This window comes from Babylonia areolata, chromosome 18 (assembly GCF_041734735.1).
Source record: "Babylonia areolata isolate BAREFJ2019XMU chromosome 18, ASM4173473v1, whole genome shotgun sequence".
Lineage (NCBI taxonomy): Eukaryota > Metazoa > Mollusca > Gastropoda > Neogastropoda > Buccinidae > Babylonia > Babylonia areolata.
The window spans coordinates 52,059,425-52,074,855 of record NC_134893.1 but is presented as its reverse complement, the minus strand read 5'-3'; the positions used below and the strand labels follow the sequence as shown (position 1 = coordinate 52,074,855).

At 45.8% G+C, this 15,431-nt stretch overlaps 1 protein-coding gene across 4 annotated transcripts in view; it reads left to right on the top strand.

Moving 5' to 3' along the window:
* Positions 1-15,431, top strand: part of LOC143292884 (unconventional myosin-XV-like) — a 237,777-nt gene that overhangs the window by 178,634 nt on the left and 43,712 nt on the right. For 3 of the 4 annotated variants that reach the window (XM_076603547.1, XM_076603548.1, XM_076603545.1), the window contains exons 30-37: positions 1,321-2,266; positions 3,192-3,321; positions 5,270-5,340; positions 7,754-8,710; positions 9,374-9,559; positions 10,957-11,224; positions 11,690-11,970; positions 13,626-13,761. In XM_076603547.1, coding sequence (XP_076459662.1) covers positions 1,321-2,266; positions 3,192-3,321; positions 5,270-5,340; positions 7,754-8,710; positions 9,374-9,559; positions 10,957-11,224; positions 11,690-11,970; positions 13,626-13,761 — 2,975 coding nt within the window. The remainder of the gene's footprint in view (positions 1-1,320; positions 2,267-3,191; positions 3,322-5,269; positions 5,341-7,753; positions 8,711-9,373; positions 9,560-10,956; positions 11,225-11,689; positions 11,971-13,625; positions 13,762-15,431) is intronic. The other variant, XM_076603546.1, reaches the window with a different exon arrangement.

The window sequence follows — 15,431 nt, the reverse complement described above, 5'->3', positions numbered from 1 at the left end:
GCATCTCACCTGTTGAAACAGAGGTATGTGTTTGGGGGCATGTCTCTGGGTGAGATAGAGGAAAAGACAGGTAGAGGAGAAAGAGAATAAAGAGATAGGGAGAAAGAAGAGAACAGGTGACACAGAGTGAGAGAGGGGAAGAACTGTAAGATAGAAATAGGGAGGGGAGGAAAAGGGTGGAAGGATTTTAAAACAAAATGAAACGAAGGCTGACAGGGGAGCATTGGGAGAAAGAAATGGAATTGTTAAGTACTGCTGAGATGTTTTCTACAGCCTGCACATATTCACAGTTTACTTTGCATTCCATTCTACCACACCAACAAAAAACAAAACAAACAAAATATGTCAAAATGAAACAAAAACAAAAAAAAACCCACCTGAACTCACACATACATACATTTCGACTAATATCACTTAAAAGTTGAAAGACGTTGAATTGGAAACTACTACTACTACTACTACTACTACTACATACATACACACACACACACATGCACCCATACTCACATCCATCCACCCACCCACCCACACAGCACATGCACACATGCATCTTCCCACCCACACAACACACTCACTCACAGATGTACATACGCACATGTGCGCACACACACACATTGATTGATATGGATACTTATATAGTGCCTATCCTTGTTCGGAGACCAAGCTCTAAGCGCTTTACAAACATGGGGTCATTTACACAACAGGCTGCCTACCTGGGTAGAGCTGACTGACGGCTGCCATTGGGCGCTCATCATTTGTTTCCTGTGTCATTCAGTCAGATTTCAGGCACGCACACATACACAGATGAACATGTAACATTTTTAACATTTTACGTGTATGACTGTTTTGTTTATTTACCCTGCCATGTAGGCAGCCATACTCTGTTTTTGGGGGTGTGCATGCTTGGTATGTTCTTGTTTCCATAACCCGCCAAATGCTGACATGGATTACAGGATCTTTAACATGCGTAGTTGATCTTCTACATGAAGGGAGTTCAGGCACTGGCAGGTCTGCACATATGTTGACCATGGAGATCGGAAAAATCTCCACCCTTTACCCACCAGGCATCACCAAGATTCAAACCCAGGACCCTTAGATTGAAAGTCCAACGCTTTAACCATTCGGCTATTGCACACACACACTCACACTCACACACAAACTTACACGCACACACACACACACACACACACACACAAAATCACCCACCCCCAACAAAGCAAAATGTTGAAAGCGAATATGTACATACACACGATATCCCCTCCCCCCCACACCCCCTTCCCCCCACGCCCCCCTCCCCCATCTGATTCCTGTCACAAACAGAGGGATGGTGGACAACACCCAGGGCTGGACAGTGGTGCTGCAGGAGGACGTGGAGCGCTACGAGCTGATGGGCTACGACTACGTCCTGGACCTCCTCAGTGAGATGGAGCTGGCCCCGGGCTTTCCCCACTGCAAGGCCTACTTCCTGGTCTCCTTCGACCGCACCCAGGAGCGGCTGCACCACAAGCAGCACCATGGTGAGGGGCCCCACAGCTCTGAGCAGGAGAGGATCCTGGTGCTGACTGGGCCGCTGCCGGAGATGCTGAAGCGGAGCACCCCTGTGGTCACGCCGGGCCAGGGCAAGAGCTCTGCAGCTGCCGCTGCCTCCACCACCAACGGCAACACCAACGGTGCCATGGACGACATGGGCTTCTCCACCACCAGCGTACTGAACCAGCGGCCCACGGACATTCTGACCTCGGAGCTGTCAGAGAGCCGCATGAACCATCGCTACACCAAGCGCCGAGCTCCGGCCCCGCCCACCACCACTACCAACGGGCACGTCCCCAACGGGCATGTCCCGAACGGGCACGTCAACGGCATGGTGGTGATGAACGGGGACATCTCCACCATTACAGAGGACGACGATGACCTTGACCTTTCTCACACCCGCCTCAACGGGCGCTACTTTCCGGAAGGGATGCCCAACGAGCATGACCTGTCGGCTAGCAGGCTGAACACGCGCTACACCAAGAAGGCGGCCGTGCCTCAGGGTGGTGTACGCAAGTCGGCCGTGCAGGATCAGATTCGGAAGAAGCAAGGCGTAGGGGTGACGATGGCCGACGTTCACTCTGTCACCTCGGAGCAGTCGGACTGGTCGCAGTGGGTGGAAGGTGTGTTCAACAACGCCCTCGATGAGCATGACGATGTGACCTCCGAGGGCAGGTCCCTGCACTCTCGCATCAAGGGAGGCGGAAAAGGTGTGCCAGGAGTTCAGACACAGCAGGTAAAACATCTTCTTATTGCGCTCAGTGTTTCAGTGCTTCTTGCTGAAACGGATTGAACAAATAAAGAGTATTTAAACCAAAAACAAAATTCCTAATGTCTGCTTTTTTAGGTTCATCTTTTCTGGTTTGGGGGCGTGAATTTTAGCCCAGGTGTTTATTAGGTTGAAAAGAGACAGATGGAAAACGTCTTGTCAGTTTAGCAAGAACTGCTGCCAGGAATTCCTTTACTGAAGCATGGTCAAGGCATTGCTTGCAGTTCCATGTCTTTTAATTGATTGGAACCAGTTCACAGACCCACCCCAGACGTGTGTGTGTGTGTGTGTGTGTGTGTGTGTGTGCACAGATGACTGCGCACACATGCTCACTATATGTATATATATATATATATATATATATATATATATATTTTTTTTTTTTTTTACACAGAATGCATCATTTAGAAATTTTAAAAATAGATCTAGAGTGTTTGTGTCGTGTGTGTTTGTGTGCATGCCTCTGTGTGTGTGTGTGTGTGTGTGTATGCAAGTGTGTGTGTGTGTGTGTGTGTGTGTGTGTGCAGCTGTGAGCATTACATTAAGTACTCACGTGCATTTGTACAATCACACACTGGCCCAACTTTTTGCTGATTTTCCTTCTCATCAGAAAACTGATCTATGGGTACCAGAACAACCATAGCAACAGTTACAAATTTATTTCATATCAATACTACAACGGGAAAAAAGATGAAAAAAACAAGTTACGCACAGTGTGTGATGTAATTCCTTAGAATACATTTTTCATGGTGCGTGCATATCATTTTCAGACCAACGTGCCCCCTCACCCCCCCCCCCTCACCCCCCAGGACCCTCCTCCCCCCCCCCCCCCGAGCTTGAACCAGATGGATTTCTTAGAACACTTTCCACTGTGTGTGCCCATCATTTTCAGACCAGCGTCCCTCCTAACCTGAACCTTGGCCTGGGTCTGACCTCACCCGCCAACGTGGGGGCCCCACCCATGGTGTCCCCGGCTTTCGCCTTCAATGCCCAGCTCACGCCAGGACTGCAGCCACAGCAAGGTAAGACAAGACCGGACAAGACAAGACAAGACATGACATGACATGACGAGATACAAATCTATTTTGTCTGTAAAATCACACAAATTTGTCTTTTGTATTTGTATTTGTATTTGCATTTGTATTTCGTTTTATCTCAACAGATTTCTCTGTGTGAAATTCGGGCTGCTCTCCCCAAGGAGAGCGCGTCGCTACACTACAGTGCCACCCTTTTTTTGTATTTTTTCCTGCGTGCAGTTTTATTTGTTTTTCCTATCGAAGTGGATTTTTCTACAGAATTTTGCCAGGAACAACCCTTTTGTTGCCATGGGTTCTTTTACGTGCGCTAAGTGCATGCTGCACACTGGACCTCGGTTTATTGTCTCATCCAAATGACTAGCGTCCAGACCACCACTCAAGGTCTAGTGGAGGGGGAGAAAATATCGGCGGCTGAGCCGTGGTTCGAACCAGTGCGCTCAGATTCTCTCACTTCCTAGGCGGACGCGTTACCTCTAGGTCATCACTCCATACACACTTTTGGTTAAGTACACAAAGCACAGTCATTTCCAGCACAGTAACTTAAGTTATATATATTTTGATGTTGAGTAGGTAAGAAAAAAACAATCACATGCCATTGATGCTTAGATAAAAAAAAAAACAAGAGAGGCAAGGCCTTCAAGACTCACTTGTGATAAATTACGTCCCCTAACATTAATTACAGAGTAATTTCCCTTTTTCACTATCTGCACCGAAACGTTTGCAAAATAAATGAAAATTCCATGCTTAGCTAAAGAAGTTCCTGTTTGAACAAAAAATGATAAAAATGACTGCTCTTGTTGTTGTGTCAGAATAAGAGGTCAAAGTGCCAAGTTTAGAGAATACAAAAAATATAACAGTAAATGCAGTTTGCATATAATTAGGCTTTTTTTAAAAATTTTTTGTGCCCATCCCAGAGGTGCAATATTATTTTAAACAAGATGACTGGAAAGAACTGAATTTTTCCTATTTTTATGCCTAATTTGGTGTCAACTGACAAAGTATTTGCAGAGAAAATGTCAATGTTAAAGTTTACCACGGACACACAGACACACGGACACACACACACACACACACACAGACAACCGAACACCGGGTTAAAACATAGACTCATTTTGTTTACACAAGTGAGTCAAAAATGAGCTAACATTTCGTTTCATGCTACACATAAACTCATCCCACTTGCGTACACACACACCCCTTCTTGGATTTGAGAACAGTGGAGAAAAAAAAAAACACCCCAAAAAACAAGGTGTGCATGAAGGGAGCCACTGGAGCAGCCATCTGCCATGCTTTCTGTGTGGGATTGTTACCCTGTCGGGCTGCCACCCCAACTTGAAGAGGACTGAGCATGTCTGAAATTGATTGCCAGACAGCAGTTTCGGCTAAAATATAGCTCCAAAACTTCATAAAAGTCCAGTGCACGGCAACAGTCATAGGAACATGTCAAAATATGATTTTGATAAGGTATGTACATATTTAGATTTAATGTCAGGTGCCCATAGTGTGTTTTATCAAGAATTATTTTCAGTTTGATTGAACTGACTCTCTCTCTTGATATATATATATATATATATATATATATATATAGAGAGAGAGAGAGAGAGAGAGAGAGAGAGAGATAGATAGGTGGATAGATAGATAGATAGATAGATATAGATATATATAGATATATCTGTGTGTGTGTGTGTGATATATATATATATATATATATATATATATATATATAGATGTGTGTGTGTGTGTGTGTGTGTGTGTGTGTGTGCGCTCGTGCGTATGTGTGTGTACTTTTTGTTGTTGTTGTTGCTTGTTTGTGAGCCTGCTCACTTGCTTTAACCTGCCGACTTGTCGGTTGGCTGATCGATTCATGCCTGGTTTTTACTTGACTGATTTTGTCACTGGTGCTGCGGTTCACTGGTGGGTTGCGATGTTCCAGAGGCTCTGCAGCAGCTGATGAGTCAGCAGCAGCAAGCGATGCAACAGGCCGCTATCCAGAACCTGCTGATGGTGAGGACCCCCTCTTTCTCCTTGCTGGTGACAAGTGGTGACAGTGGTATCTGTTGTCTTCTTCTTCTTCTTCTTCTGCATTCACTCGTATGCACACGAGTGGGCTTTTACGTGTATGACCGTTTTTACCCCGCCATGTAGGCATCCATACTCCGTTTTCGGGGGGGTGCATGCTGGGTATGTTCTTGTTTCCATAACCCACCGAACGCTGACATGGATTACAGGATCTTTAATGTGCGTATTTGATCTTCTGCTTGTATATACACACAAAGGGGGTTCAGGCACTAGCAAGTCTGCCCATATGTTGACCTGGGAGATCGTAAAAATCTCCACCCTTTACCCACCAGGCGCCGTCACCGCGATTCGAACCCGGGACCCTCAGATTGACAGTCCAACGCTTTAACCACTCGGCTATTGCGCCTGTCGGTATCTGTTGTCATTATTTGTATTTGTATTTGTATTTCTTTTTATCACAACAGATTTCTCTGTGTGAAATTTGGGCTGCTCTCCCCAGGGAGAGCGTGTCGCTACACTACAGCGCCACCCATTTTTTTGGTATTTTTTCCTGCATGCAGTTTTATTTGATTTTCCTATCGATGTGGATTTTTCTACAGAATTTTGCCAGGAACAACCCTTTTGTTGCTGTGGGTTCTTTTACGTGCGCTAAGTGCATGCTGCACACGGGACCTCGGTTTATCGTCTCATCTGAATGACTAGCGTCCAGACCACCACTCAAGGTCTAGTGGAGGGGGGAGAAAATATCGGCGGCTGAACCGTGATTCGAACCAGCGCGCTCAGATTCTCTCGCTTCCTAGGCGGACGCGTTACCTCTAGGCCATCACTCCACACCATCACACCGTCATCACCATCATCATCCTTACCAACCAACCTCATTGTTTTGTTGCTGTGCTTAAACAGAAGGTGCAAGTTTTGTAAGATGTATGTTACACACATGTGTTATTATTCAATCCATGTTTGAGCGGATTATTGTGCATTTATCAATGGACTCTAAAGTGAGTTGCCTGCGAATAAAATTGGATGTGCTTAAATGTTTCCCATGATCACACAATACAATACAGAACAGAACAGTACAGTACAGTACAGTACAGTACAGTACACAGTACAGTACAATGCAATGCAGTGCAATGCATTGCAATGCAATACAATAAAGGACAGTACAATGGAATACAGCACCATACACTACAGCACAATACACTGCTCTCAAAATCACACTTAGATCAGACATGCACTGAAAATGCAAACCATGATCAAATCACACATACACTGAAAATGAGAACCACCACACTCAACATCACAGCAAACAATGAAAAAGGGAGGACCACATTCAACGCCACACAAACAGTGAAAATGAAAACCACCGTCCACCCCATTCGCAATCACATGCAAGTGAAAAGAGGAAACCCTGTCACATCCACTATCACACACAACAGGTGAAAATAACAGTCTCCATCCTGTTCATCAGTATGAATCCTCCAATGAAGAACAAGGTGATATTCACATCTGATATGGTGTGTGTGTGTGTGTGTGTGTGTGTGTGTGTGTAGTCACATTTTGGTGTGTGTATGTAACATAGATATAATGGTTTATGTTAACAAAAGGCGTTTTTGAAAAGCACCTAGAGCAGATTTCTGGATAGTATGCTATATAAGTATCCATTATTATTATTATTATTATTATTATTATTATTATGACAATTAGAACCAGCCTTTGAAAAGAACGCTTGAGGACTATGTTTTATTCAGTCGTTATACAATTCATTATTCAGCGATATTCACATCTGATATTATGACAGAACTATCCTTTGAAAATAACACTGATAACTACATTTTATTCAATCATCATAAAATTCATTGTTCAGCGATATTCACATCTGATATCATGACATTAGAGCCAGTCTGTGAAAAGACCACTGAGAACTACATTTTATTCATTAATTATCAAATTCATTATTCAGCAAAGCAAGGAAAAAAACACCCCCACACTTCTTCTTCTTTGTTCCTTGGCTGCAACTCTCACGTTCACTCGTATGTACGTGTACGACCGTTTTTACCCCGCCATGTAGGCAGCCATACTTCATTTTCAGGGATGTGCATGCTGGGTATGTTCATGTTTCCATAAAACACTGAATGCTGACATGGATTTCAGGATCTTTAACGTGTGTATTTGATCTTCTGCTTGCGTATACACATGAAGGGGGTTCAGGCACAAGCAGGTCTGCACATATGTTGACCTGGGAGATGGGAAAAATCTCCACCCTTTACCCACGAGGCACCGTTACTGAGATTTGAACCTGGGACCCTCAGATTGAAAGTCCAACGCTTTAACCACTCGGCATAAATCCCCCACACAAAACAGCCCCAGCATCACACTAAGTCCTCTGTCCGGTGTGCAGGACCAGCAGAGACAGCAGCAGCAGGCGGCGGTGCTGCAGGCGCTGTCCCAGCAACAGCAGCAGCAGCAACAGCAGGTGGCGGCCCAGGCTGTGGTCAACCAGATGGCCTCCATGCAGGCTGCCCTGCAGCAGACGGAGCTGGAGAACCGGCTCCTGAAGCAGTCCATCGAGCGGGAGAACCTCAAGAAGCAGCTGCAGCAGATGCAGCACCCCACCGCGGGGTCCCCACCAGGATCGGCAGGGGCGGTGACGTCGCCTCGCTTTGCCACGCACACCATCAGCCCTGACACCAGCATGAACTCCTCCGCTGCCACCACCGCCACCGCCACCAGTCTCCACTCCCCTCGCAACTTCCAGTTCTCAGCGGCGGAGAGCGTGGCCATGGCCGCAGCCAGACCCTCGGCCGTCGCTCCTCCTCCGGTGGCGCCCAAGCGTGTTCAGTTCATCAAGTCGAACATTGAGGCGCAGGCAGCAGCAGCGGCATTGGAGAACGGTGGCGAGCACTACTCCAGTCAGGTGCAGGGGTCGTCGAGGACGACGAAGACTGTGAGTTTCACCACCACCTCCACGGTGCAGAGTCAGGGAGGGTCTGCAGCCACCAGCGCCACCAGCGCCGCTGCCGCTGCAACCAGCCTCTTCGGACAGGACAAGCCCCCATCGTCGCCTCCACCGCCCCCTCTTCCCTCACACCCACCTCCCCCACTCCCCTCCAGCCCGCCTCCTCCGCTCCCTTCCACTTCGGCGGCTGCTGCTGCTGCTGAAGAGATCTACGCAGATGCATTCAGCGATGCCCCGTCCCTGCACACTCAGCCCAAGAGCCCCCTCCCTCCGCCCCCTGTGCCCCCACCTCCACCTCCCATGAGCACCACCCCCTCAGGGCTGGAGATCGACAAAGAGAAGGGCACCTTCACCATCCGCGACAAGGAGGGTCGTGCCCGCACCGTGCGCATTGGAAAGGTAGGCGGTAGTGACTTTTTACACTGAATTTAACCAAAGGTGGAATGTAAGTTCACTATTCAGATTCTGTCATTTGCTTTAGTTGCAGATGTTCTACATTCCATCAAAAATAATTTTGTTGGATGTGTCATGGTTTCTTTTATGACAAAAATGAAATGGGACAAAACACTTCACTTTAATTGCTTAGCAGTTGATTTCTGCGATGGGAGGTATTGGGCAATTGAATTATAAGTGTTGATGTTGGACATGCAGTGTGTATTATGAACTGTATTATATAAACAAAACTAGTTTCAAGAGACAGTGTGGATAGGACCAATTTATCTTTTTGATGTGGTAGGCAGGTTTGATATGTGACAAACTGGAAAAAATGCATTTTGAGTTATCTTTTTAGTTCCCTTGGCAATGCGGTTCAGTGCAATCTAGTGAAACACAACACAACACAATATACAATGCAATGCATCACACCACACCACTGCACATTAACCACACCACACCACACCACACAGCACCACACCACACCACACCACACAGCACCACACCACACAATACCACACCACACCACACCTCACCTCACCACAGCGCAGTGCAACGCAACGCTGCATTTGCCTGCAGGCAGTACACATGTACTGACAGGGTACTGTTATGAAGGAGCACTGTGTGCAGGTGGTGTGGCCCCCGCCCACAGAGGGGGTCCACAAGAAGGAAGTGCACGTGGGCAAGCTGGAGATCGACGAGAAGGTGGCCCAGGGCATCGAGAACCGCATCATCGGCAAGAAGAAGTGGCAGAAGCCCCCTCCGCCCCCTGGCTTCGAGGAGGGGCCCAGGTCCATTCTGAAGAAAGGCACCGAGGTGAATGCGATTGTCTGTAGAGATACATGTGTTCATACATACATACATACATGCATGCATACATACATACATACATACATTCATACATACACGGCGCTCAGTCAACGCACGCTGGATGGAACGGATAGACAGCAAAATTTCTTCTTCTTCTTCTGCGTTCATGGGCTGCAACTCCCACGTTCCCTCGTGTGTACACGAGTGGGCTTTTACGTGTATGACCGTATTTCACTTTATTTGTGTAAACAGACATGATGATGATTTTGTAACCTTGGTAATTCAAGAAACTGCATGTTGTTGACATTTACAGAATGGACAGCATCAAAGCATTGCTAGCTTAACTTGAAGTCTGTTACTGGATTGAATGTTTCAGTTTCAGAAGCTCAAGGAGGCGTCACTGCGTTCGGACAGATCCATGTACGCTACACCACATCTGCCAAGCAGATGCCTGACCAGCAGCGTAACCCAACATGCTTAGTCAGGCCTTGAGAAAAAAAGAAGAAGATAAATACATAAAAAAAGGACTACTACTACTACTATTAATATGTATAAGGTGGCAAAAACTTGATGAAGTCAACTATAGGTGTATAAAAAAAAAGAAAGAAAAAAAAAGAATGAAATAAGTGCAGCTCCAAAGTAGGGGTGGTTTAGCTTGTGTTTTATACAAACTTCCAATTCAGGTGGTTGTGGATTTTTTTTTTCCTCTCGTGATGACATTCACTCTCAGTAAAGCCTCTCTTTATCTCCAGGACTAAGATAAGCACTTGCACCACCTCTTCTCCCTCCCTGTGTCTCTCTCACACCCACACACCTTTCTCCGACACCCACACCCCTCTCTCTCTGACACCCACCCTCAAAATGGACGCTTGGCATCAACAAAACCTCACCTTGCCTCCAGGACAAAGACCAGCGCTTTCGCCATCTCTCGTCCCTCCGTCTCTTACACCCACACCCCTGTCTTTCACACCCATGTTCAAAACGAACACTCACCATCCAGAGAACCTCATCTTGCCTGCAGGACAAAGATCAGCATTTGCACCAGCTCTCCTCCCTGCCTCCCTCCCTCCCTCTCTTTTCTCTCACACCCACACTTTCTCTCACCCCCACACACCCCCACATCCATCTCTCTCACACCCACACACCCCTCTGTCTCTCACAACCACACTCTGAACGAAAACTCGGCATCAACAAAAGCCTCACGTTGTCCTCAGGACAAAGATCAGCGCTTGCGCCAGCTCTCCTACCTCCCTCCCTCTCTCCTCTCTCACACCCACACCTTCTCTCTCTCACCCCCACACACCCCCACACCCATCTCTCTCACACCCACACACCCCTCTGTCTCTCACAACCACACTCTGAACGAGCACTCGGCATCAACAAAAGCCTCACGTTGTCCCCAGGACAAAGATCAGCGCTTGCGCCGGGCAAAGTCTCTGGTGGAGAGCTCCTCTCACTCGGCCACCCTCAAACTCCTGGAGTCCAAACTGGGGGGTGGTGGGGGGAACAAGGCTCAGGCCACCCCTCCTCCCCCTCCTCCTGTCCCAGCAATCCCTCCTCCCATGTCAGAGAGCGTCAGCGTCCAGACGACGGACACTCTCAAGAAGAAGACAGCGACAGTGTCCACCTCGCAAGAGATGGAGAGCATTTATGCGTCCACTGTTGTCACAGGTGAGTGTAGGGCTTGTGGAATCATCTGTTTTCTTAGGTGTGTTCCAGAGAGAAGTAATTTGGTTTTCTTTTAGAGTGGAACTGAAAGCGATATGTGGAACTGTGTGGAATCTACGGTGATGTGTGTGTGTGTGTGTGTGTGTGTGGCACTGTGTGTGTGTGTTTGTGTATGGCACTCTATGTGTGTGTGTGTGTATGGCACTCTGTGTGTGTATGTGTGTGTGTGTTTGTGTGTGTGTGTTAATTTATAGCTGTGTATGTTCAGTATTCCTGATGGGTTACTTTTGTACATGTATTTTTTCTGCATCTGTTGGCTCTAACTTGCTCTTTAACATCACTCGTTCATCTCTGAGTTTTTCAGTTCTGATTGACTGACTCTGTATGTGTGTGTGTGTCTGTGTGTGTGCGTGTGTTTGTGCCTGTATGTGCACTTCTTAATGTGTGTGTGCGTGTGTCCGTGTCCAGATGAGCCTGTTCCGCCCCCACTCCCCAGGCACCCCCCACCAGTGCTGAAGGTGTTGAAGAAGGAGACGGTGGAGGTGCAGGAGCAGTTTGACACGGTGATCGTGCGGGACGAGCCCAAGGAGCAGTTCCAGCCCCTGCTGGAGCCGGACCTGGCGCCCCCCAAGCCTCCCCATATTGACTACTCCGGCTTTGAGCGGGTCATCACCGAGCTCTTCCCCCAGAACAGGAAGCACTTCCTCATGTACAACAAGGTGCCCTGGACTCTGCACATCCGAAAAGAGGTGAGGAGGAGGAATTTTGTTTAATGTCCCGTCACACATATCGGTGATTGAAGACATTTTGTTAAAGTATTTATGAATACATCTGAGTATTATCGGTTAGAAGGGGTAGGAGATGTGGATGAATGGAGGGTTGGGAGAAACTTGGCAAATGAGGGTAAAAATGCGGGTGAAATTTGGAAGGAAAAAAAACCAACAACAACAGAACAACTCTAAATACAGTTACAGGAAATTACTTAAAGGACTTCGTAAAAGAGAAGTCGTTAAACTGACAAGCGAAACAACTGATAATGAATGCAAAAAGTCAAAAACATCAATGTTCTCAGTCACTTGTGAAGACACACTTTTGTGTACAAAAGGCTTCATCAAACTACAGCGAAAAGAGGTGAGTGCGACTGACAGAGGTTGAGGGTTGTAGGAACTGGGTTCTTGTTTCGTGTGTGACATGGAGACTGCTGCTGATGAGTATGATCATCAGTGGAGGGCTGTCGTCTCTCTGATAAGAGTGAGGCTGCCTATCAGAATGTTAGTCACCAGTCTTTATCTGGACTCCTTCCTCTTGAGATTGTGCTACTTTTTTTTTTTTTTTTTTTGTTGTAAAATCGAATCACGCCACTTGAAGGTATGCTGATTGTATTTCAGCAAGTTTCAACTGTCAGAGGGTTGGAAGGATGACAGTTGATCATTATTTGACGTCATATACCTACAGTGTCAAACTGGTGTGTGTTATAGCCGGTAAGTTTGCTCCATGAGAAACTGAGACTGAGACTGAATTGCTCCATGATACCAGCTTTCTTTGTTATTCACTTTCTCTTTGAGTCGTGTATGATTTGTCTTTTTTTTGATAACAGTGTCCTCTCATACTTTTTTTTAATCTTTTCTTTTTACAAGATTTCTTACCATAGTTCTTAGAACTGAATTGCTCCAAACAAAACAATACAATACAATACAATGCAATGCAGTGCACTGCAATATAATACATCTGTGTTCATCCATTTGGAAATGAATGCATCTACAGGCTCATTCATCACTCACCCCATACAATATCTCTGCCCTCAGCCAAGTCCAACACACTCACAACATGACAAGGGTTGGAAAAAAACAAAACAAACAAAAAAAACAACAACACAACAACCACTAAATGCACACACACAAGTAACACAACATAGCGTGCGGGTACATTTCCCACACATCCACCCAAGTCCCCTTACTCTCTCTCCACACACACACACACACACATGCACATGCACACACACACACACACACACACACACACACACACACACACACACACACACACACACACCTCGCCCCCCCCCCCTTCTCACCCCACCATCCCCCTACACACACACTCACTTTGTAAAATAATATGAAATGTGAAGAAATACAATTTCAGAAGAAGAAATGCTTTAATAAAATCATTATAAAATGTTAAATTGCAGGTTTAGCATTAAAAGCAATATGCAGTTAAAGATGATATGTTCTAGATAATTACATCTTATTGTTTTCACCCACACTTTTTTTTTCTTCTTTTATTTATTTATTTATTTTTTTTTTACAAGATTTCCTACCATAGTTCTTAGAACTGAATTCCTCCAAACCTCATCTTTCTTATTGCTTGTTTTCACTTTCCTCACTGCACTCCCTCCAATTCCCAGGTGTTCTGGCCGTCGGAACGCCTGGAGAACAAGACGATGCTGCACCTGATCTACTGCCAGGTGGCCCAGGACGTCTACAACAGCGCCTGTGTGCGCATCAGCAAGGACCAGCGGGTCAAGATGAGGAGCATGCTGGGTCAGTGGTAGATAACGTCACTCACAACGCTCATCGCATCGCTTCACACACAACGTTCATCGCATCGCTCACTCACAACGCTCATCGCATCGCTCACACACAACACTCATCGCATCGCTCACTCACAACGCTCATCGCATCGCTCACACACACAACGCTCATCGCATCACTCACTCACACAGTGATTACAGGCAGTTGATAAAGGTAGAACCCAGAAATGAATTTACATCTAATCAAATCAAATCAAATCAAATCAGAAACACTTTATTAATCCACATGGAAATTTAAGTTGTGCAATCACAGTCTTGTTGTAAATAGTAGCATAAACATCATCATGAGCAACATAAGAAGAGATTAAAACTAGTCAAATAAGAATTCCCGATAGCTGACGATAGACTAACCCCCACACCCCCTCCGCACACACACATACTCATGTTAAGACAATAGGGTATTGCACAACAATATTTACAAATGAAAACATCCAACAAAAAAAGGGTATATATTACTAAAAATGACATACGCGCGTGCGCACACACACACACACAAACTTTAAGACCATAAGGTATTGTACAACAATACATTAATAAAACATCAAGGGAATAAATCGTATATATAAGTAAAATGCACACACACACACACACACACACACACACACACACATGGATGTAGGCACGTATGCATGCACATAACATATGTCACGCCAATAAAATTAGTACATTAACATTAAGATACATGAAATCCAAGTAAAAAAAGAAAATATTTAAAAATCACTTCCGATCACACACACACACAGAAATGCTAGCCCGTGCTCCCCCGCTCAGTTCCACATGCACGCATAATGTCTGCTCCCATGCACAGTTAACTTATTGACTCACTCACACACTCTCTCTCACCATTGATACAGCACCACTATTCCTATTGAACATAAACAAAAGTGTCCACCATCGGGCGCAGGATTGTCAAAGCACAAGAACAGAAAGTGTCCGGAACCGATGAACTAAAAATCAGTCAGTGTTGTTGCCCGCTGATCCACAGAAGGAAAGGTGGGATGGAGAAGATGTGGAAGGGGGGAAAAAAGGATGTGTAAGTCACAGAAGGGGTGGATGACGCAGGGCATAGAACTGGCACTGGAAACACAGACGACATCAGAGGTGTAGTTGTACACATTGCTTACTCATCGTACTCTGATGGTCAGTTCAGTTTCCCTGGTCTTTTCCCCCTTTGATGATAGCGACACACATGTATATATGCATACAGCATTGCCATACACTTACACACACACACTTACACACACACACTTACACACACACACACACGCACGCACGCGCACTCTCACACACACACACACACACACACACACACACACACACACACACACTCACACACACACACTCACACACTCACACTCACACACACACAAACAGTTGAGCCACTTGTGGGTTTTGAACATGTGATACCATCACCAAGACCAAAACAGCCACACATTATGAATTATTCCCGTGATCAACTCCCAGTCTTTGTCAGTGGAGTAGAAGTCATCTGTTTGCTGAAGGTAAGAGCATTTGAAGATCAAGAACAATTTTATCATCTTATTGAAAATTGTTTCTTTTGTGATGCAGTGCAAAAAAAAAAGACAATATAATGTAGCTGACATAAATATTGATTTTTTA